The sequence below is a fragment of the Chionomys nivalis genome, chromosome 1 (assembly GCF_950005125.1).
Source record: "Chionomys nivalis chromosome 1, mChiNiv1.1, whole genome shotgun sequence".
In the NCBI taxonomy this organism is placed as follows: Eukaryota; Metazoa; Chordata; class Mammalia; order Rodentia; family Cricetidae; genus Chionomys; species Chionomys nivalis.
Window position 1 is genome coordinate 110,607,385 of NC_080086.1, and position 25,019 is coordinate 110,632,403.

The 25,019-nt window shown below is 38.4% G+C and overlaps 1 protein-coding gene across 1 annotated transcript; it reads left to right on the plus strand.

Annotated features, from left to right (window-relative positions):
* The first annotated feature begins 1,466 nt into the window (after positions 1-1,466).
* Positions 1,467-20,423, plus strand: LOC130878877 (zinc finger protein 14-like). Its single transcript, XM_057776976.1, has 4 exons — positions 1,467-1,587; positions 10,599-10,725; positions 11,212-11,269; positions 12,212-20,423. The coding sequence occupies exons 1-4, from the start codon at positions 1,585-1,587 to the stop codon at positions 13,671-13,673; spliced, it is 1,650 nt and encodes a 549-aa protein (XP_057632959.1). The 5' UTR covers positions 1,467-1,584; the 3' UTR covers positions 13,674-20,423.
* Positions 20,424-25,019: the final 4,596 nt, after the last annotated feature.

The following is a 25,019-nucleotide window of genomic DNA, read 5'->3' on the forward strand; positions in this document are numbered from 1 at the left end:
TTGCCAGCTTGCCCTTCGCTTGTCAGCACATCCATCTCTTCACTGGCATTGAAGTCTACTTCTTTGGGATTCCACCATATACAGAAGGCCAGTTGAGACACCCAGCCTCATAGGTGTGAGTAACTACTAGATTTTTGTACTTTAAAGCCATCCACAACTAGAGTGCAGCATGTAAGTCATTCCAAAAAATTATTATATATATTTCAGAACTAGCATAGTAGTCCTGGAAAGCCTTACCCAGCAGGGATGAGAGCTTCCCTTTAGTTGCAGAAAGAGTCTCCCCCTTCCCCAATAATGACAAAATAAAATAGGTAAATCTAATGTGGGTGTGAGTGACATTATAATTCTGGCGATTATCTTAGTTTTGAAAGAATTATTTCATGGCTCTGGAAGCAATAGCTGGTAAGGTAAGTTCCCAAAGATAAATCGTTTGGTGTGTCTGCATCATCATTAGAGACTGCCCATTGTGGGACTCTTTCTTAGTAGTCTGTGAGATCCAGAGGTTTGGGGGTATATACTCTAGTGAATGGAGGCTTTCTTCATGGTCATGGTCAAAAAGCAAAACAAAAAGACGACAACAACAACAACAAAACCCACCTTTTTTGAAATTCAGGGGTTTCTTTTCATATCTCTGAATTCTTAGTTAAGGACCTCTAGTATGTGTGTCTATTTTATACACCCATTGAATAACAGTAGTCCCTTGTTGGTATGTTTTAATTATATTGACAAAAGAGGGATACACTTAGACATGAAGTGTGAGAAAGTCATGAACTTTTCTTTACCTCAACCATAATCTTTATGGGTTTTCCTATCAAGCGCCACACGTGTTTCCTGTGCTTGAACCTACTAGGGGCCTGTTTCTACCCAGAAGACCTGCTGTTTTCCTTTGGGGGAAAAAGATTGGAATGGATGAGCAAACTTAAAGCTCCATCTTTATGGAAAGGGCAGGTGGCGAATACTGGGTGTTCTAGGCAGTGAGTGAGTGCATTCCAAATCCCAGATTGTGTCGTCTTACAATGCAGTGAAATCCCGAAATGGAACAGGTTCATTCCACACGGGACGGATAATATGTTAGAGCTTTTGTTTTGTTGTTTATTTTTGCTTCCTTACTTGTTTTGGTTTTCCGAGACAGCTTTTCTCTGGTACTATGTATGGTCTGTCCTGGAACTAGTTCTCTGGACCAGCCTAGCCTCCACTTAGAGATCCCAATTAGAAATGCCTACCACCATGCCGGGCTTCTTTGTTTCGTTTTGGGTCAGGATCGCACCATGTAGCCCTGAATGGCTTTGAATTCACAGAAGTTCGCGTTCTTCTTAGAGAGCGGGCAGTCAGGACTTGCAGCTGAGCTTTCCTAAATTGTTTTGATAATTTTCGCGGACTGAGTACAGTTCGCCAATCGGGGACCATATTACTAAAAGACACCGAACTGTCCAATCAGGGGCGCGGATGGTTGCAACACGCGTCCCGGAAGTCATTTTTTACACTTCGTTTACTACTGGGGGATCCTTGTGAGGGTCTGGTCTGGACCACTTTGTGTTCGGCTGACTCCAATCCTCTTTGAGAGGACACCTAGACACTTCAGAAATGGTGAGTGTGCCTGGGGCGCTGGAATCTTGGGGACAATTGGGTTTTGCGTCGCCAGCACCTGGAGTCTTTCTGGTCCAGTGGAAGGCGGAGTCCTGTGCCCACCTGTGCGTGCAGTGTGCACCCCACGGAAACCTTGAGCCCCGAGTGCCCCAGTTTTCTGTTCTGGTGAAGCTGCTTCCCCGCAATCTCCAGCACTCTTGGGTTAGTCCTTGCCGTGAACCTCCGCCTACTCATACCTTGCGGCGCTGGCAGGTTGGAAATGCTGAGCCCGAACTGTAGGGACCTGGGTGGTCTGTGCAGTTTCCCTTCGCTTGTGCTTCTGTTTGCTTTGATTTAGGTTTTATGCATTATCACCTCGGATATAATTTCTGTCTCCTTCCATCCCCTCCCCTCCGTCATCTGGTCTGCCTCAGAATTGTTTCCCATGCCTCCTGATGGTTGAGAAGTTTCCCACAGAACTGTCTCTCCTTAACACCCCATTCAGTATGGTTTTTGGATTTTTCCCTTCGGTTTTCTTGTTTTGTTTTTCTTTAGTATTTTTAATTTTATTTTAGATTTATGCGTTTTGTTTTGTGTGTGTGCTTCCCTGCATATATGTTTGTGTACCACTCGCATGCTTGGTGGTGCCTTTGGTTCTCACGGAACTGGAGTGACAGCTGGTTGTGAACCACTTCGTGGGTGCTAGGAACTGAACCCAGGTCCTCTGCAAGAGCAACAAGTGCACATTACCACTGAGCCACTTCTCTAGCCTCCTTGTTTTGATTTAGGTTTACAAAATGATAACGTGCAAGGCTTTTTTTCTTGTTTTCCTGACTGAAGTTGTCCAAAGTTACCAGTCTGAAGAAAGATAAATTTCAATTTGCTTCATATGTTGTTTGTAGTGATTCTTTATTATATATTTTCATTTTATTGAAAATAGTTTCTATTCTTAGACAACATATACTGATTATTGTTTCCCTTCCCTCTTATTCTCCCAGTGTCTTTCTATTTGCCCTCCCCTCTGGGTCTACTCCCTTTCTGTCTCTCATTAGACAATAATAACAGGTTTCTAAGAGATAGTGGCCAAACATGACAAAATAAAATATAATGAGGTAAAACAGAAAAATCAGAACCAGATTGGACAAGGCAACCTCATGGAGGAAAAGAGACCCACAAGTTCACATGTTCGGGTGTCCCATAAGAGTACTGAACCGAACGCTATAATATATACCCAGAGGACCTGGTTCAGATCCGTGTAGGCCCCTAGGCTTGCTGCTTCAGTCTGTGAATTCACATAGGCCTTGTTTAGTTCATTCAGAGGGCACAGAGATATTAAGAATGGAAATGTCATCTTGGTATGTTTTTCCACTGATCCTTCCCTGTGTCTTTTAATTAGTTTAGGTTTGAAGTCCATTTTGTTATATGCTAAAATGGCTACAACAACTTGCTTCTTAGGTCATTCACTTAGAATATCTTTTTTCCAATCCTTTTCCCTGAGGTGATATCTGTGCTTGGTATTGAGATATGTTTCTTGGATGCAACAGAAGGATGGATCCTGTTTTCGCAACCATTTTGTTAGTCTGTGTATTTTCTTTTTTGTTGTTGTTGATTTTTATTAAGCTTTACATTTTTCTCTGCTCCCCTCCCTGTGTCTCCCTTCCCCCTTCAACCCTCTCCCAAGGTCCTCATGCTCCCAATTTACTCAGGAGAGCTTGTCTTTTTCTACTTCCCATGTAGATCTATGTATGTCTCTCTTAGTGTCTTCATTGTTGTCTAGGTTCTCTGTGATTGTGATTTGTAGGCTGGTTTTCTTTGCTTTATGTTTAAAAACCACCTATGAGTGAGTACATGTGATAATTATCTTTCTGTGTCTGGGTTACCTCATTCAAAATAATGTTTTCTAGCTCCATCTATTTTCCTGCAGATTTCAAGATGTTATTTTTTTCCACTGTGTAGTACTCCATTGTGTAAATGTACCACATTTTCCTTATCCATTCTTCAGTCAAGGGACATTTAGGTTGTTTCCAGGTTCTGGCTATGACAAACAATGCTGTTATGAACATAGTTGAGCACATGTCCTTGTGGCATGATTGAGCATCCTTTGGATATATACCCAAAAGTGGTATTACTGGGTCTTGAGGAAGGTGGTTTCCTAATTTTCTGAGAAATCGCCAAACTTACATCCAAAGGGGTTGTACTAGCTTGCATTCCCACCAACAATGCAGAAGTGTTCCCTTTTTCCCACAACCTTTCCAGCATAAGATGTCATCAGTGTTTTTGATCTTGTCCATTCTTAGAGGCAGAAGATGGAATCTCAGAGTTGTTTTGATTTGTATTTCTCTGATGACTAAGGATGTTGAACATTTCCTTAAGTGTCTTTTAGCCATTTTATATTCATCTGTTGAGAGTTCTCTGTTTTGCTCTGTACTCCATTTTTTTTTGAATTATTTGTTCTTTTGATGACCAATTTCTTGAGTTCTTTGTATATTTTGGAGATCAGATTTCTGTCTGATGTGGGGTTGGTGAAGATCTTTTCTCATTCTGTAGGCTGTCATTTTGTCTTGTTGACCGTGTCCTTTGCTTTATAGAAGCTTTTAGTTTCAGGAGGTCCCATTTATTAATTGTTCCTCTCAGTGTCTATGCTGCTGGGGTTATATTTAGGAAGTGGTCTCCTGTGCCAATGTGTTCAAGTGTACTTCCCACTTTGTCTACTATGAGGTTCAGTGTGGCTGGCTTTATGTTGAGGTCTGATCCATTTGGACTTGAGTTTTGTGCTTGGTGATAGATAATGGGTCTATTTTCATTCTCCTACATGTTGATATCCAGTTATACCAGCACCATTTGTTAAATATGCTTTCTTTTTTTCATTTGATATTTTTTTGCTTCTTTGTCAAAAATCAGGTGTTCAGAGATGCGTGGCTTGATATCTGGGTCTTCTATTCGGTTCTATTGGTCCTCCTGTCTGTTCTTATGCCAATACTAGGCTGTTTTTAGTACTGTAGCTCTGTAGTAGAGTTTGAAGTCAGGGATTTTGATACCTCTGTTCTTTTATTGTACAGGATTGTTTGGGCTAACCTGGGTTTTTTTGCTTTTCCATATGAAGTTGAGTATTGTTCTTTCGAGGTCTATGAAGAATTTTGTTGGGATTTTGATGGGCATTGCATTGAATTTGTATTCAGTGTATTTTCATTGAGATCTTGAGATGATTGATATTGAGAAATATTTGTGACCCATGATTGTTGATACTTGTTACTTTGTTGTTGGTGGTGTGTGTTTGTGAGTGTGCTTCCCTTCTTTTGATTTTGCTGGTCTGTTTTCATGAGTGTAGTTAGCCTCAGTAGGTTGAAGTCTTCCTTCTAGTCCTTCTGTATGACTGGGTTTATAGATTGATATTGTTTTTGGCTTTATCAAATAATATCTTGTTTTCTCCATGTACGGTGTTTAAAAGTTGTGCTGTGTAACTTCATCTGTGGTCTCTTAAAGTCTACAGCAAATCTGGCCAGGCCCTTCTGGCTTTAGAGTCTCCACTGAGAAGTGAGTCATCCCAATAGGTCTGCCTTTATATGGTACTCAGTCTTTTGCCCTTGCAGCTTTTAGTAGTGTATTTTATTTAAGTCACAACGGACATTTGCTTTGAGATTCAGACTGCCTTTTTAGTAACCCAGTAGGGGGGTTTTATAATGATTTTTCTAGTTTGCAAACATACCATTTAGGAACTGTATCTTACTTTTGTCCCTGGATGATGGGATCAAATGTGTTCGCTACCCCCACCATGTTCACTGTGACTCTAGACCTTAGAAACAACTATCTTTTAGCAATCCATCTATCTCTGTCGGAATAAAAGAAATGGGTTTCAATGCCTTGCTCTAATATTTTATCTCAGCTCCATATCAGTCTAACTCATAGAGATTTAGCTATTTAGACAACAATCTTGAAATGTAGTAACCCTTTGAATTTACTTAAACATTTTAAAACTCTACTGGATTTTTTATGCCCCTTGAGTTCTCCTCTAGAATTGCACCCTATGCCTTCTGGTGTTAGCAAACTTAACCACAGAGCAGTGTCTCTTCCCCTAACAGCTTTTTCAGTAAGCATTTTTCATTGTCTTTTTTTTTTTTTTTTTTTTTTGGATTTTCGAGACAGGGTTTCTCCGTAGCTTTTGGTTCCTGTCCTGGAACTAGCTCTTCTAGACCAGGCTGGCCTCGAACTTACAGAGATCCGCCTGCCTCTGCCTCCCCAGTGCTGGGATTAAAGGCGTGCACCACCACCGCCCGGCTCCATTGTCCTTCTTTTCTAGATGATAATTGCAATATATTTTTTCTTTTTTCCTAACTACACTTGTTCACAATTAACAGTCTAAAGAAAGAGAGGATTTAAATTTGCTTTACTTTTTGTTTGCAGTGATCTTTTTGAGGCTGTAATTGGAATTTTGAAAAGTATTTGAAACTTTGTCGAATGTGAAAAGGCCGATGAGTCAGGCAAAGAGCTTCCTATTGTATGTTTTTCTCTCCTCCTTGTTTTGTTGTATGCTGCTTTGAACAGAAAATTTGGGGAATGTAACTCTGTAATCAGTGATTTTTAGGATTGGAATCTTTGAAAAAAATACTAACATTTCATCTCTTTCCTTTATCCTCCAACTAGTTGGTTTTTGGATGTAGTATAATTTCTGACTGTTGGTAAAGCTTCAATAAGTTCATATGTAAAAAAGACAGTTTTGCTTTCTACCTGTGTTAATAACTAAGATGAAAGGAGAAAAACCACTGACCCAAGTCACCGATGCCAAATTAATTAAAGCAAGCTTTTTATTCGTGTGTATGGGCTGTCTCCTCTTAAGGGCTCATTTGAGAGGTAAGCATTAGTTGTGAGGAAGACAGGAATAGGAGCTTTTCAAATGGGCATTTGACAAGCAAAATAGGTGGGTTTACTGAATGTTTGGGAACATTACTTTAACTATGTAAAGATGTGTTACACTTGTTTGTGCTGCATTTGTTTTACGATGTAAAGATGTGTTGCTTTGCCTACCAAGGCACCTGATTGATCTAATAAAAAGCCAAACAGAAAATAGCTAGGCAATAAAGAAATAGGCAAGGCTGGTGGGCAGAGAGAATAACTAAGAGGAGAAATCTAGGCTGGAGAGAGAACGAGGGAGGAGGAGATGCCCGAGACAAGCCATCCAGGCAACTGCCAGACAGACAGAGGGAGGAAGCAGTGAAAGTGGGGTATACAGTATGAAAAAGGTCAAAAGCCTTGAGGCAAAATATAGTTGAAGAAAAACACGTTAAGATATGTGTTGTAGAGGGGCTGCTTGTTCGTTCCTGCTGCCCATAACCGAAATAATCACAGAAATTGTATTAATTAAAACACTGCTTGGCCTATTAGCTCTAACTTCTTACTGGCTAACTCTTATATTAATTTAACCCATTTCTATTAATCTGTATATCACCACATGTCAGTGGCTTACTGGCAAAGATTCAGCATGCCTGACTCTGGCAGCTCCGTGGTGTCTCTGACTCCGCCCTTCTTTCTCCCAGCATTCAGTCCAGTCCTTCCCGCCTACCTATCAGCAGGACAAGGCAGTTTCTTTATTCATTAATGGTAATCACAGCACACAGAGGAAACTCCCACGTCAGATATGTTATAAGAGTTAGTGGGGCAAACATAAGATAAGGCCAAACATTCATACCTAATAATAAGTGTCTGTTTCATGATTTCAGAACTGTTTGGTGGTTAAAGAGAAAGCCTGCCACAACTGGATGTCTTAGTTAGGATTTTATTGCTGTGAAAGGACACCATGACCATGGTCACTCTTATAAATTAAAACATTTAATTAGGGATAGCTTGCAGCTTGAGAGGCTTAGTTTGTTATTGCCATGGCAGGAAATATGGCAGCTTGTGGGCAGACATGGTGCTAGAAGCAGAACTGAGAGTTCTACATCTTGATCTGCAGGCAGCGAAAGGAGACCAGGTGCCACTCTGGGCATAGCTTGAACATATAAGACCTCAAGGCTATCTCCACAGTGACCCACTTCCTCCAGCAAGGCCACACCTCCTCCTAATGCTACTCGCTGTGGGCCAAGCATTTAAACATATAAGTCCTTGGGGGCCATACCTATTCAAACCACCACATTCTACTCCCTATCCCCCCCATAGATTTGTAGCCATAACATAATGCAAAATGCATTTATTATAGCTTCAAGTATCCCTATAAACTATTAAAATCTGAACAGTGTTTTAAAGTCCAAGTCTCTTCTGAGACTCTCAGTGTCTTAACTTTAATCCCATATATAAAATACAAATAAAAAATACATCACATATTTCTAGCATATAATGGTACGGGATATACATTCCTGTTCCAAAAAGCTGGAAAGAGAGCAGAGTGAGGAAATACTGGACCAAAGCAAAACCAAACTCCTGCTGAGCAAACTGCAAACTCCCACATCCTCATGTCTGTGTGAAATGCTCTTCAGATCTTTAGCTACTTCCAGCTTTGTTGTCTGCAACACACTTTTCTTTCTTGGGCAGGTTTCACTCCCTGTTAGCAGCTCTCTTTGGCAGATATCCCATGACTCTGGCATCTCTAGCATCTTAATGTCTCCAAAGCAATCCAGGCTCCCATTCACAGCATTACACAGTGGCCTCTCTAGGCCTCTATTCAGTGACACCCCTTAAACACACCTGTCCTCAGCTGACTTTCTTAGTCATGGAGGAAGACTACATAATCCCTTTCTTCTATCCTTGGTTCTAAAGCCAGAACCATGTGACTGAACCTCCAAATTCTGCTGCTTACTGCGGCTGAGACATGTCCCCTCATTTAATTACATCTTCTTACATCTGCTGCTTACTGGGGCTGAGACATGTCCCCCCCATTTAATTACGTCTTCCTTAGCTTTCTTGCTTTGATGGTTTTTTTCACTGCTTAAGCTTGGTTGTCCAGAAACCCATTCTGTACATCAGGCAGGCATTGAAGTCAGAGATCCACCTCTCTTCCTCTGGAGTGCTGGGATTAAAGGTTTGCAGCACCACACTGGGCTCTGAGTTTTTCTTTAATTTCTTTTCACAAGTTGGAAACTTAGTCTGGTGGGATCTTGCCCTGAGGTCACCATACCCTTTATTCCATTTAACATCTGTTTTTCTCCTTGAACATAGGGTTTAGCTCTATTCTGCTGCCTGTTGTTGGTTTTCTCTTCAAGCTGTACATTTTGTAACTTTCCTTACTCAGCTTCTTCCTTCTCATTATAGATCTTTATAAGCATGGCCACTAACAACTACAGGACACCATTCATACTAGGCTGCTTTTAAATGTATTTTTTTTTAAAGATGTATTTGCTTCTGTGTATGAGGGCTCTATTTGCTTGTATGCCTGCATGACAAAAGAGGGCATAAAATCCCATTATAGGTGCTTGTGAACCTCCATGTGGTTGCTGGGAATTGAACTCAGGACCTCTGGAAGAGCAACCAGTTCCCTTAGTCACTGACCCATGTTTCTAGCCCTTAAATATATTCATTTATATTAGTTTTTTTCATCTGGCTGTCGAAAATTACTCAGAAATGTGATGTAAGGCAGAAGGAGTTCATTTCATATCACAATTGAAGGGCACAGTCCATAAAATGCAGAACTCTGAAGCTGCTACTCAAACCAAACATAATTAGGAATAAAATGTAGTTGTCTGTCAGCTCCCTCCTTCCACTGATATAATCCCTATACAGTTAACAAAACACTGCCTCTCAAGCCACTATGTGTTGTCTTGAATGTGACTGACCTCCATAGGATGTAGAAGGGTCTTTATCTATCTGTTGTTTCATTGGTTGATTAATAAAGAAAACATCTTGGCCTGATAGGTCAGAACATAGGTAGGCGGGGAAGACAGAACAGAATGCTGGGAGGAAGAAGGCAGTGAGGTAAGACGCCTCAGACAGACGCCATGGATCCAGCCACCAGGTCAGACATGCTGAATCTTTCCCGGTAAGCCACCACCTTGTGGTGCTACACAGATTATTAGAAATGGGTTAGTCAAGATGTGAGAGTTAGCCAAGAAGAGGCTAGAGCTAATGGACCAAGCAGTGTTTAAATGAATACAGTTTGTGTGTTGTTATTTCGGGTGTAAAGCTAACCATGCAGGAGCCAGGTGGGATGAAAAGCAGGCCTGCTCGCCTCATCATTACATCTATAGGCTCACATATTTGAAATCTTGGTCACCAGTTAGTAGAACTGTTTGGAAAAATTTTAGGAAATGTGTTCGTATTCTAGGAGGTGTGTCAGTTGGGATGCTTTTTGAGGTTTGAAAAGGCCATGCCAGATCATGTTTTTGCCTGCTGTCTTTGGATAAGGAGTAAAATATTCAGCTACAGTTCCAGCTCTGTGCTTTTCTGCTTTCCACCATGATAATCATTGACTGAACCTCTAATAGGTTTTCTGTAATCTGATAATAAATTTCTCGCCAGCGTAGTAAGCCAAATCAAACAAATTAAAAGTAAAGACCACATTTATTTGCACAATGTGCTTCTGGGTAAACCTCAAAGGAAAAGAGCAGGAGAGAAATCACATGGCCAATCTAAAGCAGCAGGCTTAAATTACCCTGTAAGCACAGAACAATGACCCAGTCTCCACAAGCTGGCTTCATGCCCAGTTATACTTTGGGTGAGGACTTGGGGAGCTGGCTGCCTCTGGCCACTGCAATCACCAGCAATGTGGAAATGGACCTTATTGTGGTCTTTCTGAGAGGGCAGGGTTTGGATAGGGAGGACAAGGACTAGCTGAACACCCTCTAAAAGTGGAAGCAAGTCCCAATTAAATGCTTTCTTTTATAATAATTTCTTGTTGATAATGTTTCCTTTTGGAAGGTGAATAGTAACTGAGACAGTGGATCTTCCTGTATTAGATAAGTAATCAAGATAGCCTCCCACAGGTATTCTTCAGTTAATCCTATTTAAAGGATCACTTAGAGATATCTTCAGAAACATATATACTAGATGATTCTGTATCTTGTCAGCCAGTCAGGTAAAGCTAACCATCCTAATATATGCACTCTTAGGAGCCAGTGACCTCTGAGGATGTTGCTGTGAACTTCACTGTAGAAGAGTGGGCATTGTTGGATTCTACTCAAAAGAAGCTCTACAGTGCTGTAATGGAAGAAACATTTTTAAACCTGATCTTCATAGGTAAAAAAACAAACGTGCTTGTTAGGAATATTTTCTAATACAAGTTCTGTCAAGGCAAAAATCCCAATCATGCTGAATCAAAACAAACTGGGGGTATGGGCGGAGGGCGGGACATGACCACATGTTAACTTTCCAGGGAACAGTTTAAATAGACTAGAGGAGTGGTCCTGACCTCCTCTGGGGAGGGGCCAAGGTTTGGCGGGCTATCTTGACCCTCCTCGGCCCTCCTCAGCAAGGTGTCAAGGTGCAAGTGGCACAAGGTCGGGCCTCCAAAGATGGAGGCCAGAGACCAAAATTTACAGTGCTCCCATTGCTTATTCAGTTAGAGTGCAACTGTTTTCTGCTTATGTGTGTAGTGTTGTGATTTGGATTCTTGAAGGGAATATGTGGTAAATTTAGTGTGAATACCCATGTCATAAAAGCTAGATTGTAATAATTTTTTATGTTCAATATGAATGTCATAAAGTATTCTGAATTTTCTTCTAGAGAAAGCACTAGAAGAAAATATTGAAGAGGACTACAAAGATCTCAGCAGAAATACAAGGTAATTTATATTCAATGGACAAGAGTTTATGTCAAATATTTGGGAATCATAAACCAACTGAGATCCTGCCAAATGCTACAAGTAAACCTAAGTGAAAAATGATCCTACACAAATTCCTGTAACAGAGCATTGATTTACCATTCAATATCTGAGTATCCCATCTATGTAATCTATTAATATCATAAATACCTCATGGACATTCAGCTCTGAAGGAGCTTTGCTGGTGGCTTATTACACAAAACTTACCTTCATATCCAAAAGTTACTTTTTTACGTATATTATTCTGTCATTTCTTATTAGAACTGTCATTTATTTTCTCTCTTTTGCTGTGACAAAAAAAAAAAAACCCACACAACTCAGAGGTAGAGCTCACTTTTACTTACACTTCCTTGTCACAGCCTAATCATAGAAGAATGTCAAGGCAGGAGCCCAAACATGGCAAGAGTCTGTTCTCAGATGACCCTAGATGAATCTAGTTGATAACCAACCAACCAACACCGGCTAAGTATTTAGAATGCCACAGTGTTTCAGCATTTTATGTGATTGTTATGATTGTCTTCCAACAATAGAATTTTTGCCTCCCTATTCATTTTTTTATGCCATTCATTTACTTTATGTGTTCATGTGTATGGTTTCATGCATGACAAAAACATTTGTGGAAGGCAGAAGAGAGAAAGAGATCCTTTAGATCAAGAGTAACAGGAACTTGTGAGCCCTCCACATGAATGCTGATCATCAGAATCTGATCCGCTTGAAGACTATATAAGGAAAGTCAACCCTCTACTTCTTTGCACATGACAGGATCTTTACATGTGGCCTATATTGTCCTTAACATTGATGGCATTCTTTTGTTGACCCTGAGATAATATAGTTGCAGTGGTTCACACACACAGTCTCAGATATTTCCCTTGGCTACACTAATGTTTTTCTCATTTTTTGCAGGACTCTGGTGATTGAGAAAGACTGTGGATATGAATGCAATAGTGAGTGTGATAAGAACCAGAAACCTATTACAGAGACTATCATCAATAAAGACGTGCAACCACGAGTAAGAGTTCATCAAAGTCCATTGCATGTAAAAAACATCAATTGTCATTCATCCTCACATGGGTATCTCAGAGAACAACCTAGAGGGATACGATCTGTATGTAAGGAAGCTATGGCAAAAGATTTTATACATCAGAAACATTGGAAACTCATCAGTCATTCTGAATCACTTCTGGAACTGGAAACTCCTCCTAAGGAGAAACCCTGCAAAAGTCAACAATATAATGAAACCTGTAGGAGTCTCTGTTTTGATCAGCCTCAGGAGAGAGCTCACACTGGAGATAAACTCAATGAGAATGACTTAACAAGATGCACATATGGCCAGAATGATGAAGGAATCAATAAAGAAGGGAGACCATTTGTATGTAAACTCTGTGAAGAATCAGTCATTCATTCCAATAACCTTATCAGCCATGAAAAAAGTAATATTGGAGAGAAAAGGTACATTTGTAGTCAGTGTGGCAAAACATTTAGTTATGCAAAATGTTTTGAAAACCATGAAGTAACTCACAGTAGAGAGAAACCCTGTGCTTGTAAACATTTTCGAAAAGCCTTCACACAATACAGTTATCATAACAATAATGAAAGCAGTCATATTGGAAAGAATCCCTATGCATGTAGACATTGTGGGAAAGCCTTCACCAGTTCCTCTTACCGAAACATTCATGAAAGAATTCACACTGGAGAAAGGCCTTATGCATGTAACTATTGTGGAAAAGCTTTCACCAGTTCTGCTTATTGTAATATTCATGAAAGAATTCACAGTGGAGAAAAGCCTTATGTCTGTAAGCATTGTGGAAAAGCCTTCAGTGACCTAAGTCGCCGTAGCAGACATGAACGGAGTCACACTGGAGAGAATCCTTATGCATGTAAGTTTTGTGGGAAAGCCTTCAGTGACTCCAGTCGTCGTAACAGGCATGAAAGGATTCACACAGGAGAGAAGCCTTATACATGTAAGTATTGTGGAAAAACTTTCACTAATTTTAGTTCATGTAAAGGTCATGAAAGAGTTCACACTGGAGAGAAGCCTTATGTGTGTAAGCATTGTGGAAAAGCATTTACCCGCTCCAATCAACTGCACGCTCATGAAAGAGTTCACACTGGAGAGAAGCCTTATGCATGTAAGCATTGTGGAAAAACCTTCAAAACTTCTACTTGTCGAAACTTGCATGAAAAAATTCACACTGGAGAGAAAGACTTTGTCTGTAAAACATGTGGGAAACTGTTCATTCAGTCTAGTGATCTTAACAAGCACGAAAGAGTTCACTCCAAAGACAAGCCCTATGCATGTACGCATTGTGGAAAATCCTTCAGTGACTCCAGTAGTCGTTACAGACATGAAAGGCGTCACACGTGAGAAAAGCCTTATGTGTGGAAGCCTTGTTGAAAAACCAATTTCAGTTTGTGTAAGACTTCTGAAAGACTCCACACTGGAGAGAAGCCTCATGATGTAAGCACTGTGGAAAATCCTTTACCCGCTACAGTCATCTGAACATTCATGAAATGATTTACACTAGAGACAAGCCTAACTCATGGAAACATTGTGGAAAAACCTTCAACACTTCTGCTTGGTCTAACTTGCATGAAAGAAATCACATTGGAGAGAAACCTTCTGTGTTTAAAACATGTGGGTTCATTTAGTCTAGTGATTTTAAAAGGCATGAAAGAGTTAACTCAAAAAACAGGCCTTATGCGTGTAAGAATTGTCGAAAAGCTGCTTTGGTCATCTTACCAGACATGAAATGTTTCACACTAGTTGGTAGCCTAATGCTGCTGGTTAGCACTGTGGATAACCTTCACTGTTTCCACTTTGCCCAAGAGTAATAAAAACATTCACATTGGAGAGAAACCCTCTGTTCATAAACATTTGGAAAACTATTTCTTTGTTCTTATTTTATCAAATATAAACTATCTCACATTAGTGAGGAACCTTACCAATATTAGCAATGTGGGAAAGCCTTCACCACTTCCAGTTTCTGTAACCCTCATGTAAGAATTTACACAGGAAAGAGGTCTAATGCATGTATGCATTCAAATATTGTCAAAAGCCTTCATAAGTTTCTGTTTCCATGAAGTTCTAAGAATCTACCCTAGAGACAGGTCTTACGTGTATAATCACGTAATCCTTTAGCAGCTGCAGTTCTTATTATATTCAATTTTTCCCCCACTGGGGAAAGCTTTTATGTTTTTAACAAATGTGGGAAAAATGTTCACAGTTTTTAAAAGCCCTATCCTCTTAAACAATCTGTTCCTGAATTTCCATGTTTCAGACCTATGGTCAAACCCAAAATGATCTCCCAGTGAAAGCTGCAATGTGCAGACTTTGTGACAGTGCATTGGTCAAATTGCTTCCGTTGTGAGATATGGAAGAAGAATGTGATTGGAACATGAGATGCCTCAGCTAGTAATGGTTCTTTCCAGAAGATGTGATTATCTCAATTCCCTCATTGAATCTTGCATGGTGGAAATAGAGACCCAGTTCCTGAATGTTGTCTTCTGAGAATCAAATGCAGGCTTCCTAATGAACACAGAAAGAAAAATTCAAATGAGTAAAGAAATAATGACATGTTCATAGTAGTAGAGGCGTAACTGACAAATACAGTGTTTTAATGTGGAAAGATACAGATTGTGAGACCTGCAAAAGTGTAATGTTAATGCCCAATATTTTGCTATATGTAGCATGCAAACCACTTGCATTATGAACAGTACCTGTATTTCGTTGTTGTTTTTTGTTTTTGGTTCTGTTTTTAACTGTGGCTATGGCAGTAGCTTTGAAAACAGGTATAGTAGTGGTGTGCTTGGGAATGGCCCAATAGGCTACTAAGTTTGAAATTTTGTTCCCATTGGTGGAACAGTTTGAGGACAATTAGACAGTATGGCCTGTGGTAAATATCTGTCACTCTCAGCAAGTTTGAGATTTCAATACACGACACTCCTAGTCTACTCCTCTGCCTCCTGATTGTATGTGAGTCCTGACATGGGACCTTCACTCCTCCTGAAGAGATCCTGACTCTGCAGTGTCAAGCCCATTGGAACACTTCCTTCTAAACATTTTTCTACTAGTTGGAATTTGTCACAGCTATGAAAAGGAAATTCAGATATCCACCTTGGGGTATAAAAAGAACCAAATCCAAGCGCACGCCTTTAATCCCAGCACTTGAGAGGCAGAGGCAGGTGAATCTCTGTGAGTTTGAGCTCAGCCTGGTCTACAAGAGCTAGTTCTAAGACAGGTTCTAAAGCTACAGAGAAAACCTGTTTCAAAAAACCAAAGGAAAAGAAAAAAGAAATCCAGTAAGAAATTTTCATTGCAAAACTGAAAAATCTGATTATCATTTTAAATGAAATAACAGTTGTGAAACTTTTTCATATACTTAAATCTTAAGTCAACAATAAATGAAATACTTTCTGGAAGTTAGTCCAAAGACTTTAGAAACAAACAGCTTGAAAGAAGTACATTCACATATTGAACATTTTTATTATTGGCCCATTTCTATACAGGAGATTTACTTTGTATTATGTTTTCCTTAAGGCAAGGTACGGTTTTTGTGTTTACTTCAGTTTATCTCGTATCTAAAGATTTGGAGCTAGGATTTATCTTGCTGAGTCTGACTTAGCACACGTTTTGTAGTTGATTCCATTTACCAAACCATTTTCTGATTTAAGATTTTTGTGTGTGTGTGCATGAATAGTATGCCATTGGTAACTGGGAGAGAGACTAGAGAGGAGAGTACCTGGATGTGATTGACAAGAAGGGGAAAATTTGAAAACCGTGGAGGAGGAGATTCTAATTAGGGATGAAATGAATACAGCCAATATGGGAGAAGAATGAGGATCTAATGCCAATGTTGTTTGGTAATGGTTAAGAAGTAGTTATTTTGGAGCCAAGGAGTCGTGGCGCACGCCTTTAATCCCAGTACTTGGGAGGCAGAGGCAGGCAGATCTCTGAATTCGAGGCCAGTCTGGTCTACAAGAGCTAGTTCCAGGACAGGCTCCAAAGCTACATAGAAACCTTGTCTCGAAAAACCAAAAATAAAACAATAATAAAAAAGTAGTTCTTTTGTATATATGCAAAATTTTATGTCTTGTATAGTGTGATATATATACACCTTGTATAGTGTAATTATATAATATCTATCATAAATAATAATGTTATGTTATACTTATGTATAATGCAGGTGTCAATACAAGAGTATGTACATACTCATGGGATACACAAACACACACACATGTATTAAATGAAATTATATCACTTGGCATGACAGTCCCTTCCCCCAGGAACCTTATATTAATAAAAACAACAGCACCAGGCATAAGAAATCTCCATTTGCATTGTTTATGATGGTCCATGTAATTCCCCAAGCAATTTTAAGTAATACTCTTTTCTTTGGTCATCTTTGAGAGGTTGAGGGTAACTCGTATTTGCCGACACATTCCATACTTGGAATTCAGGACTGGGAAAGGTTGAGCTGGATCTAACACCAAAATCACCTTCATTAGTCTGACATAGTCATAGATGCAATTCAGTTTGCCAAGTGAGAGAAATGGTCAATAGCCCTCCCCAACTGTGACTTTTGTTGTGGTTTGCATGAGAATGGCCCCCGAAGGTCCCTATATTTGAGTGGTTTTTTACCAGTTAGTGGAACTGGTGGGAAAGATTAGAAGATGTCACCTCATTGCAGAGCATTAGTCACTGGGATGGCTTTAAGGCTTCAGTGCCAAGGTAGCTCTTTTCTCTCTGGCTCCAGCTTTCAGATCTTTTTAGCTAGTATCCATTGCTATGCTTGCCTACCTGTGCCATATTACCTGTGATGATAATTATGGGCTCTACTCTCTAGAACCATGAATGTCCAAAAATGTTTTCTTTCATAAGTTATTTTGGTCATGAAATAGGAAATAACAATAGGAAAATAACAACCCAATGAACCCAAACAGTGATCAGTCTGACAAAATATCAACACAGGCACAATAGTGTCATCCCTGTCTTGTTGGTGACCAGCTACTGTATAATTTATATTTATGCCTGTCCAACAGGAAGGAGATTGTGCCAGTACTAGAAATGTAACCAATGAATGAAGGTAGTGATATTATGGATTTTAGAGGACCTGCTTCTGCCAGCATAATTCCTGAGTCTTAAAACTTATTTTTATACTCACAGAATTACAGCCCATACCATTTCTTAAATAATCTCTCTAGAGCAAGCAGACAGTTCCAGCCTTGTTTCATTCTTTACTCTTGCATTTTGAGGAAAGGGGGATGCTGATTTGGATACTTTCTATTTTTACAGTGATATAATCAGTGAATAAAAGTTGTATCTGTTCCTCCTCATTCTTAGTTCCTTCCTGTTGCCTAGAGACTGCTTGTTCGTTTCCTAGACGCTCAGACTCCCAAATTGATCACAGAGAAATCGGTATTAATTGCAATATTGTTTGGCCAATAGCTTAAGCATATTCCCAGCTAGCTCCTACATCCCAAACTAACCCAACTCCATTAATCTGTGCATCACCACAAGGTCGTGGCCTACTGGACTCCAAGGTAAGCATCAGTCCCCAGAGGCTGCATGGCTTCTCACTGACTCTGCCTTCTTTCTCCCAGCATTCAGTTTAGAATTCCTGCCTAGCTCTATTCTGCTAAGTCACTGGCCAAAACAAATTTATTCATTAACTAATAAAAGCAACGCATAGACAAAAGGACTTCCCACACCTCTTACCAATTTCTTCTTACCTCATATTTTCACCTAGTTTGTTGACATGATCTTAAAAGTTTTTTTATTGAGCTATATAAATTTTTAATCTTGTTTATTGAAAGAATGGGTTAATTGAATGTAATACCAAGTCTCAACACAAAGAATGCATGCACATTAATCCCTCTGTCGTGCTATTGATGACTGACAGACAATTCCATTCCCTGGTGTACACTGTGAACAAAATGTTGTCATGCAACTAAGGAAGATTGTAAGCATGATAGAAATAAGGTCAGAGATGCCCTTTAGGGGCTGAACTGACTACGGACTATCTCTCTTCATACTGATATTAAAATCATCAAATAGTAACCACTTATTGATATTAGTGTTTAAAAGAATTATCCATGACATCTAAATAGTAATCCTTATGATTATATTAGACTTGTAGGTTAGTTTTCAGTCATTTAATAATAATATCCCCATACAATAGAGCTAAAGAAGGGAACACTAGACCTCCGGAGTGGGTTCTTTAGCCTCACAGCCATTTCACCTTACATAGCCAACTTAGTTTACACTGTTTCCAAAGATTGTGGCCACATGTTTACGTTTTCCCCAGTCATTCCAGATTCAATAAAGTATTAATGACCTATCTGCTAGAACAAATTGCATTTTGTCTTAGAAAAAGTCAAGTTTAAACCCTGGTGGTAAAGGTTCCTTGTGGATCTGTACTTTCTGACTGGGAACCTGGATGAGTACAGTAAATCTGTGTTTCAGTGGATATCCTGCTGTTCTAATTCTCAATAAGCCTTTGGGCCTTGGTTATAGCCAACTTAACTGGAATCAACCAATGCAATAACTCATTTGCATTGTAGTCTCTTTGTAATATTCAAACTGCCTCAGTTAACTGTTAAGTTTATCGGGTCGCGGATAAGCAGGAGATCCTAGTCTCCAACCTTTGCAACTATTGACACCTGTGGTGTGGTATTTAGGATGCTATTAACTATTTTATAATATCTTAAAAATGTTACTTATTTCTATAAAGCAAATATAACTTTGATCCTGAAAACTAGTTTTCATTGAGATATGAGTTAACACTGTTACAGAAATTTCAACAGTAATTTATATTGAGAAATTTTTAATTTTCTTTCATTTATGGCAATTCTTATAAGTAACTAATAAGTCAAATTTATTTTATATCATTTTGGTATAACTGGATAATATACACAGTAATTCCATGTTGGATGAAATGCTATGTATTACTTTTAAAAAATATTTTTATAAAATGTTTTAATTTTATTTTTCATGTATATGGATGTTTGACCTGCATACTTGTGCCTCATGTGCATGTCTTGTGCTTGTGGAGGCCAACTTTGCTCCTTCTCTATAAAATACCATTTTCTTTATGAGGTTGATAGGGCATACAACACCAACCAAGAGTCACATTTAAAATCTAAATATGCTTATTCTATACAAATAAAGTTGTCTATTCTGATAAGTACTAAAATAGTAATAATATCTCATAGTTATAAGATACCTTATCGTATCTATTATAAGATTTAACTTAACTTATAACACTAGAAAATATGATTGATGACCTGTCTACATGAGCTCTCCTCTTTAATAATACATTTTCCCAAGTTTGATTGTGTCCAATTTAAACTAACAAAAAAATTAAAGGAAGTACCAAGATGATGTCTGTTCAGCCTCCTTAAAGTCTTCCCAAAAGTTTAAGCTTTATGTCTTTTACATCCAAGGTTTTCTGCTTATATTACAGTCATATCTTTAAAAGGACAAGGTTCAGATTAAGGATTGTTAATGCTAGTAAAATGTGATCTAAGATCTAATCAACAGCCTAATCTAAAAGTGAAAATTGATATTTCTTTGTCTTTAAGATGACCTTCCTAATACTGATTCATATATGTATTATATGCATGTTCTTATATATTTTATATTTTTCATTGTACAACTTGGCTTATAATTAACTGCTATTTTAATTAAATATGTTAAATTGACCTATATTTCTTTTATAGTGTAATCTAAGCCTACTTAGTAAAAGTTAGATGGAACAACACTCAATATGGTATGTGGTTGGTCATCCTCTCAGCCCTGAGTTTATAAGTTTAAAATGTCCTTGCTTCTCCCTAGACAGAATACCTTCTATACCAGGGCACATCTTCATTATCATGAGCAAGGCTCTCATCTTGGAAAGGATTCTTTAGTCTCTGCCTTTCCTAAAATGTAAAGACTGATAAAATAACTTACCCCTTTTACTTCAGGGTTCCATAAGTAATTATTATGTTAAAAATATGTCCCCAAATATGCTGTTTCTTCAAAATAATTGCTTATGTTTTCAAATAAATATGTCAGAATGCCAGTTAACAAATAGAGCCTTATGTCACATTTATTTAAACATTTTTCCCTCTCAAGCTGGAGCCAAGTGTTTTATATATATATATATATCAGACAAATAATATTTTACTTTTAAAAAACTGTTAGATGTATATATCTTACTTTATGTGTAAGAATGTTTTGCCGAGGGCTGGAGAGATGGCTTAGTGGTTAAGAGCATTGCCTGCTCTTCCAAAGGTCCTGAGTTCAATTCCCGGCAACCACATGGTGGCTCACAACCATCTGTAATGAGGTCTGGTGCCCTCTTCTGGCCTGCATACATACACACAGACAGAATATTGTATACATAATAAATAAATAAATATTAAAAAAAATGTTTTGCCGGCGTTTATGTATGCTCACTATGCTTCACTCCTATGGAAGTGAGAAGATGGTGTGAGATCCTTGGAACTAAAGTTATGGATGGTTGTAAGCTAGCAAATGTAGCGAGAAATCGAGTCTTTATCACTCTGTAAGAGCAGTAAATTCTCTTAACCCTGCATCATCACTGACTGTAGCACCAACAGTTCCAAGTTTCAAACAGAGTTTCTTCAATAGTTGATTAACTGTCCTGGGTGATCAATATCTGTACTTGGAAACTGATACAAATATGGAAAAGGATCAAAAGAATAATGTTTTGTACCATACCTCTAGTTATTAACAGTCTCATTGGAAAACAGGACAACTTTAATTTTCCTACAACTCTGCTAAATCTACTGATCAGAGATCAGAGAGGATGTGAGAAGGAAGATGTAACTGGGGGTTTCTCTTCTACCACCTCCTCATTTCCTAGTAACCATCTGAGATTTAATTATAATTGCTGTTTGGCCTATTAGATCAGATTTATTATCAACTATCTCTTACAATGTAAATTAACCCATTTCTATTCTCTAATTTACCATGAGGCTAATGGCTTGTTACCTCACATCTTGCTTCCCCAGTGACTGCTGGTACCTCTGACTTCGACTTTTTTCTCCCTCTCTCTTTGCTTGAATTTTCTGCCTAGCTATGTTCTACCCTGACATAGGCCAAAGCAGCTTTTTTATTAGCCAGTAGTAATAAAATATGTTCACAGCATACAGAGGGGCCTGCCACATCATTTCCGCTTTTCTGTCTAGTTTAAAAGGAAGGTCTTAACTTTAACATTGTAAAATTATATACAACAAAGCAGGTATCAAGCAAGAATTACAGTTATATTATTAGTCTATTTGTATTTGGAAAAACTAAAAAAATACTCTGTCTATCCTATCTTTGTGTCTAAACTTCTATATTTATCTTTTATCATAACTAAAGAAAACTACAATTATAACTATTTAGTCTTCAACTCCATCAAAGACTTCAAAAAGATATAACATTACCTAAGTAAACAAGAAATGCATTGTAAGCAATTTCCAAAACTCTAGAAATGACAGAGATCTCTGACTGCTTGGACAGTCGCCCAAAGTTTTTCTGCAACCACCTTCAGCCTATAGGCCTACAGTGTCTGACAGACTTCTCTGTTAAGGAGGAAATTTGAAACAGTCCCACTTATATTGGCAGTTTGTCAGTTATCTTCCTTTGTGCCCTGTAGAATGTCTTGCAGACTCTTTCTTGAAACAGGATCCCTGAGGGATTGTCTCATCTTATTTTGGCAAGTTCAGAAGTCAGTTTTCTTTAGGTCAGGGTGATGCTGTCAGGAGAAGATGAGTCTCATGATTGAGAAAAGTCAAAGTTCCTAAAACATTTTAAGTGTCATATTCTGTAGGTCTTTGAAGTGTTTGTAGATTACCTACCTAATTAAAATATCTTTGTATGCATAGAAAACCTAATTAATATTACTATAAGGTTGACTATTAATAGATGACTATCTGTATCTTTAATTATGCATTACATTTTTAAATGAGCTGTATAAACATAATACCTTAAAGAAGATAAGAAATATATATGCAGTATAACAAAATTGACCTCAAATTTTTATCAATAAGGAAAAATCTATACCATGTAAGCATTTTGAGATTAATAATTGATTTTAGATAGTACATTCAATAATTTACCCCTTTCTCCATCATTTTTATATTTTATCACTTTTTCTTTAGAAAGAGATTGACTATGGCCATTAACCATTTAATCCAACCCCATTTATATCAAAACTATTTATAACCAATATTTTGAGAATTAGGGTATAGTTTTCTATACCACTGGAGGCACTGGTAATCTTAAGGAGATCCTGAGAAAATTTAGAATTATAGTTAAATCTTGGCTATAGTAGTCTCTGAGGCTGAATCATCTCAGCCAGTTGCCTTGAAGTTGTTCTGGATGTTGGGTCACCTGGGCCATCACTCCTATGATGCACCTCTCAGGGGATCTTACTTGATCAAACCATATTAACCTGGGAGAAATCCATAGCTTTTCAACTGTGAAAACTAAAGCAGACCACTTTTTCAAAGCAACATATCTTTAGACCCAAATTTTGAAGTCAAGATATCTTTACATTGGTTAAGCTTAGCAGCCCCCACAATCAAATGTCTCTCCATAGTTAGTTCATTAATAGTCAAAAAAGTCAAAGAAAGGGCTGGAGAGATGGCTTAGAGGTTAAGAGCACTGCCTGCTCTTCCAAAGGTCCTGAGTTCAACTCCCAGCAACCACATAGTGGCTCACAACCATCTGTAATGGGGTCTGGTGCCCTCTTCTGGTCTGCAGGCATACACACAGACAGAATATTGTATACATAATAAATAAATATTTTTAAAAAAATTTTAAAAGTCAAAACAATAGTATACATAATCCAGACCCTCTGTATTTTCCATCATTATGTGGCTTTTTAAATATTTCTTTTAGTGACCCTTTAAAGACTTTGTTTTATTTTTTAAGACTATTATTTATTTTTATAACTGCCTATATCCATTTTCTTTCTTAAGCCTACATACATTTTAAACACACAGTGAGCCTTTTAGAGGTTTCTTTTTTGTCTGAATCTGTCTTTATTGTGTATCCATAATCATTTTCTGACTAGGAGAGTTTTTAAGATGTTAAGCAGACATGGGAGGACCAAAGTTTCAGCTTTGGCTGTTGTCTCCTACCAGAGGTCCATTTACTCCTAGCTCTTGCAGCCATGGTCAGCACCCCAACTCTGGGAAACAGCAGGTCCATGTCACCATCAAGCAGCTTGTAGCATGTTGCCCATGAACCCTTTTTGTGACTTTGCTTCACTGTCTCCCAAGACCAACTTCTTGGAGAGGGTGATTATGCTGGTGTACAAAGACCATCTGTATATGATGGCCATACCTTGACACTAAGCCATGCAGCGGCTTTGAATGCTTGGGACAGAAATGAAAAAGTTGGAAAGAGAACTGAGTCATTTACTAAAATCATACAGGGCCTGAAAAAAAACTTCATGATTTTTTATAAAGATTGACTTCAGCTGTAAATAGAATAATACCAAATTCAGAAGTTAGACAAATAATAATTGAATCTTTGGCTTTTAAAAATTCTACTTCACAATGCAAAAGAATAATTAGACCTTTAAAGGCAAGATCAGCACCCATAGAGGAATGAAACCAAGATACAGTCAGTATTGAATCTCATGACCATGATGATGCCTTGCATGGGAGAGTTGATTTCCAGAGGCTTGAAGAACAAAAAAATGTCAGGTGTTTTAATTTTGGCAAACAAGGTCACCCAAAAGGAGACTGTAGACAGGGATTTCCTAGAAACAATGTTTCCTGTAGGAATAACCCAAGCAGAAGGGCCCTCCCTTCTAAAATATGCAGGTGTGTCAAAGGTCAACATTGGACCAATGAATGCAGATCAACAAGAAACAGACAGGATAACACTTTTCCATAGGGAAACACCTTGGGGGGTGGGCTGTCACAGGCCCCTGTGTCAGATTTGGTTCTATCATTCTCTGTCACAGTGGGGGAAACTCCTCCCCAGAGCAATTAAAGGACCTCATGCCTACTGTAAAAAACCATACTTCTGTGGATGACAGAACAGCTTTAGAAGATAAGCAAGAGCTCTTGATCAGAAGAGGAGGTAGTTCATCAACCTGTGTGACCATTCAATCTAAAGTAACTTTTACAAATAACAAATGCTTTCCATTTGATTAGAAATAATTTGCCAAAAGGGAAACTTTCCAAAGTTAGGGTTGGGGCATGCTTTTTTTTCTTTTTCTTTTCTTTTCTTTCCTTTTCTTTTCTTTTTTTATCTTTCCAGGAGAATGAAGGCATCCAGCTAAAGAATTTAAAGACCACTGGAAAAATAAGACATCTGAAGAAAAAGGATGAATCATTCAAAAAAAATGTCCCAAGAAAAAGAGCAAATTGGCTTATTGGTATATCACATTTCCAACAGGAAAAAATTTCATACACCTTCAAAATGTTTCTGCTGTTCTCTACATTTAAGGCAAATGGTCTTTTTGTAGTCCAGTCCAGTTAAAAACTAAAGATGGCTTTGGAGTCTGAACATGGTTCTTTCCTTCTCTAAATCCAAGCATGCATGTTAAAGGAAAATCCAAAATCTTTGTCTCATGTCAGAAGAGTCACCTGGTATGGAACAGAAGAAAAAAGAAAATTAAGGGATTGTTCTATTGACACTCACCCTTTGTTTCATTTGACTCTTTAAAACTTTTCTTAAGGTATAAATATTATCTCAAAATTT

Bases quoted from the DNA above. Each gene is read 5' to 3' on its own strand.
- LOC130878877 (XM_057776976.1), top strand. The intron at 10,726-11,211 runs GTAAAAAAACAA...ATTTTCTTCTAG, and splicing joins TTTAAACCTGATCTTCATAG to AGAAAGCACTAGAAGAAAAT. The intron at 11,270-12,211 runs GTAATTTATATT...CATTTTTTGCAG, and splicing joins GATCTCAGCAGAAATACAAG to GACTCTGGTGATTGAGAAAG.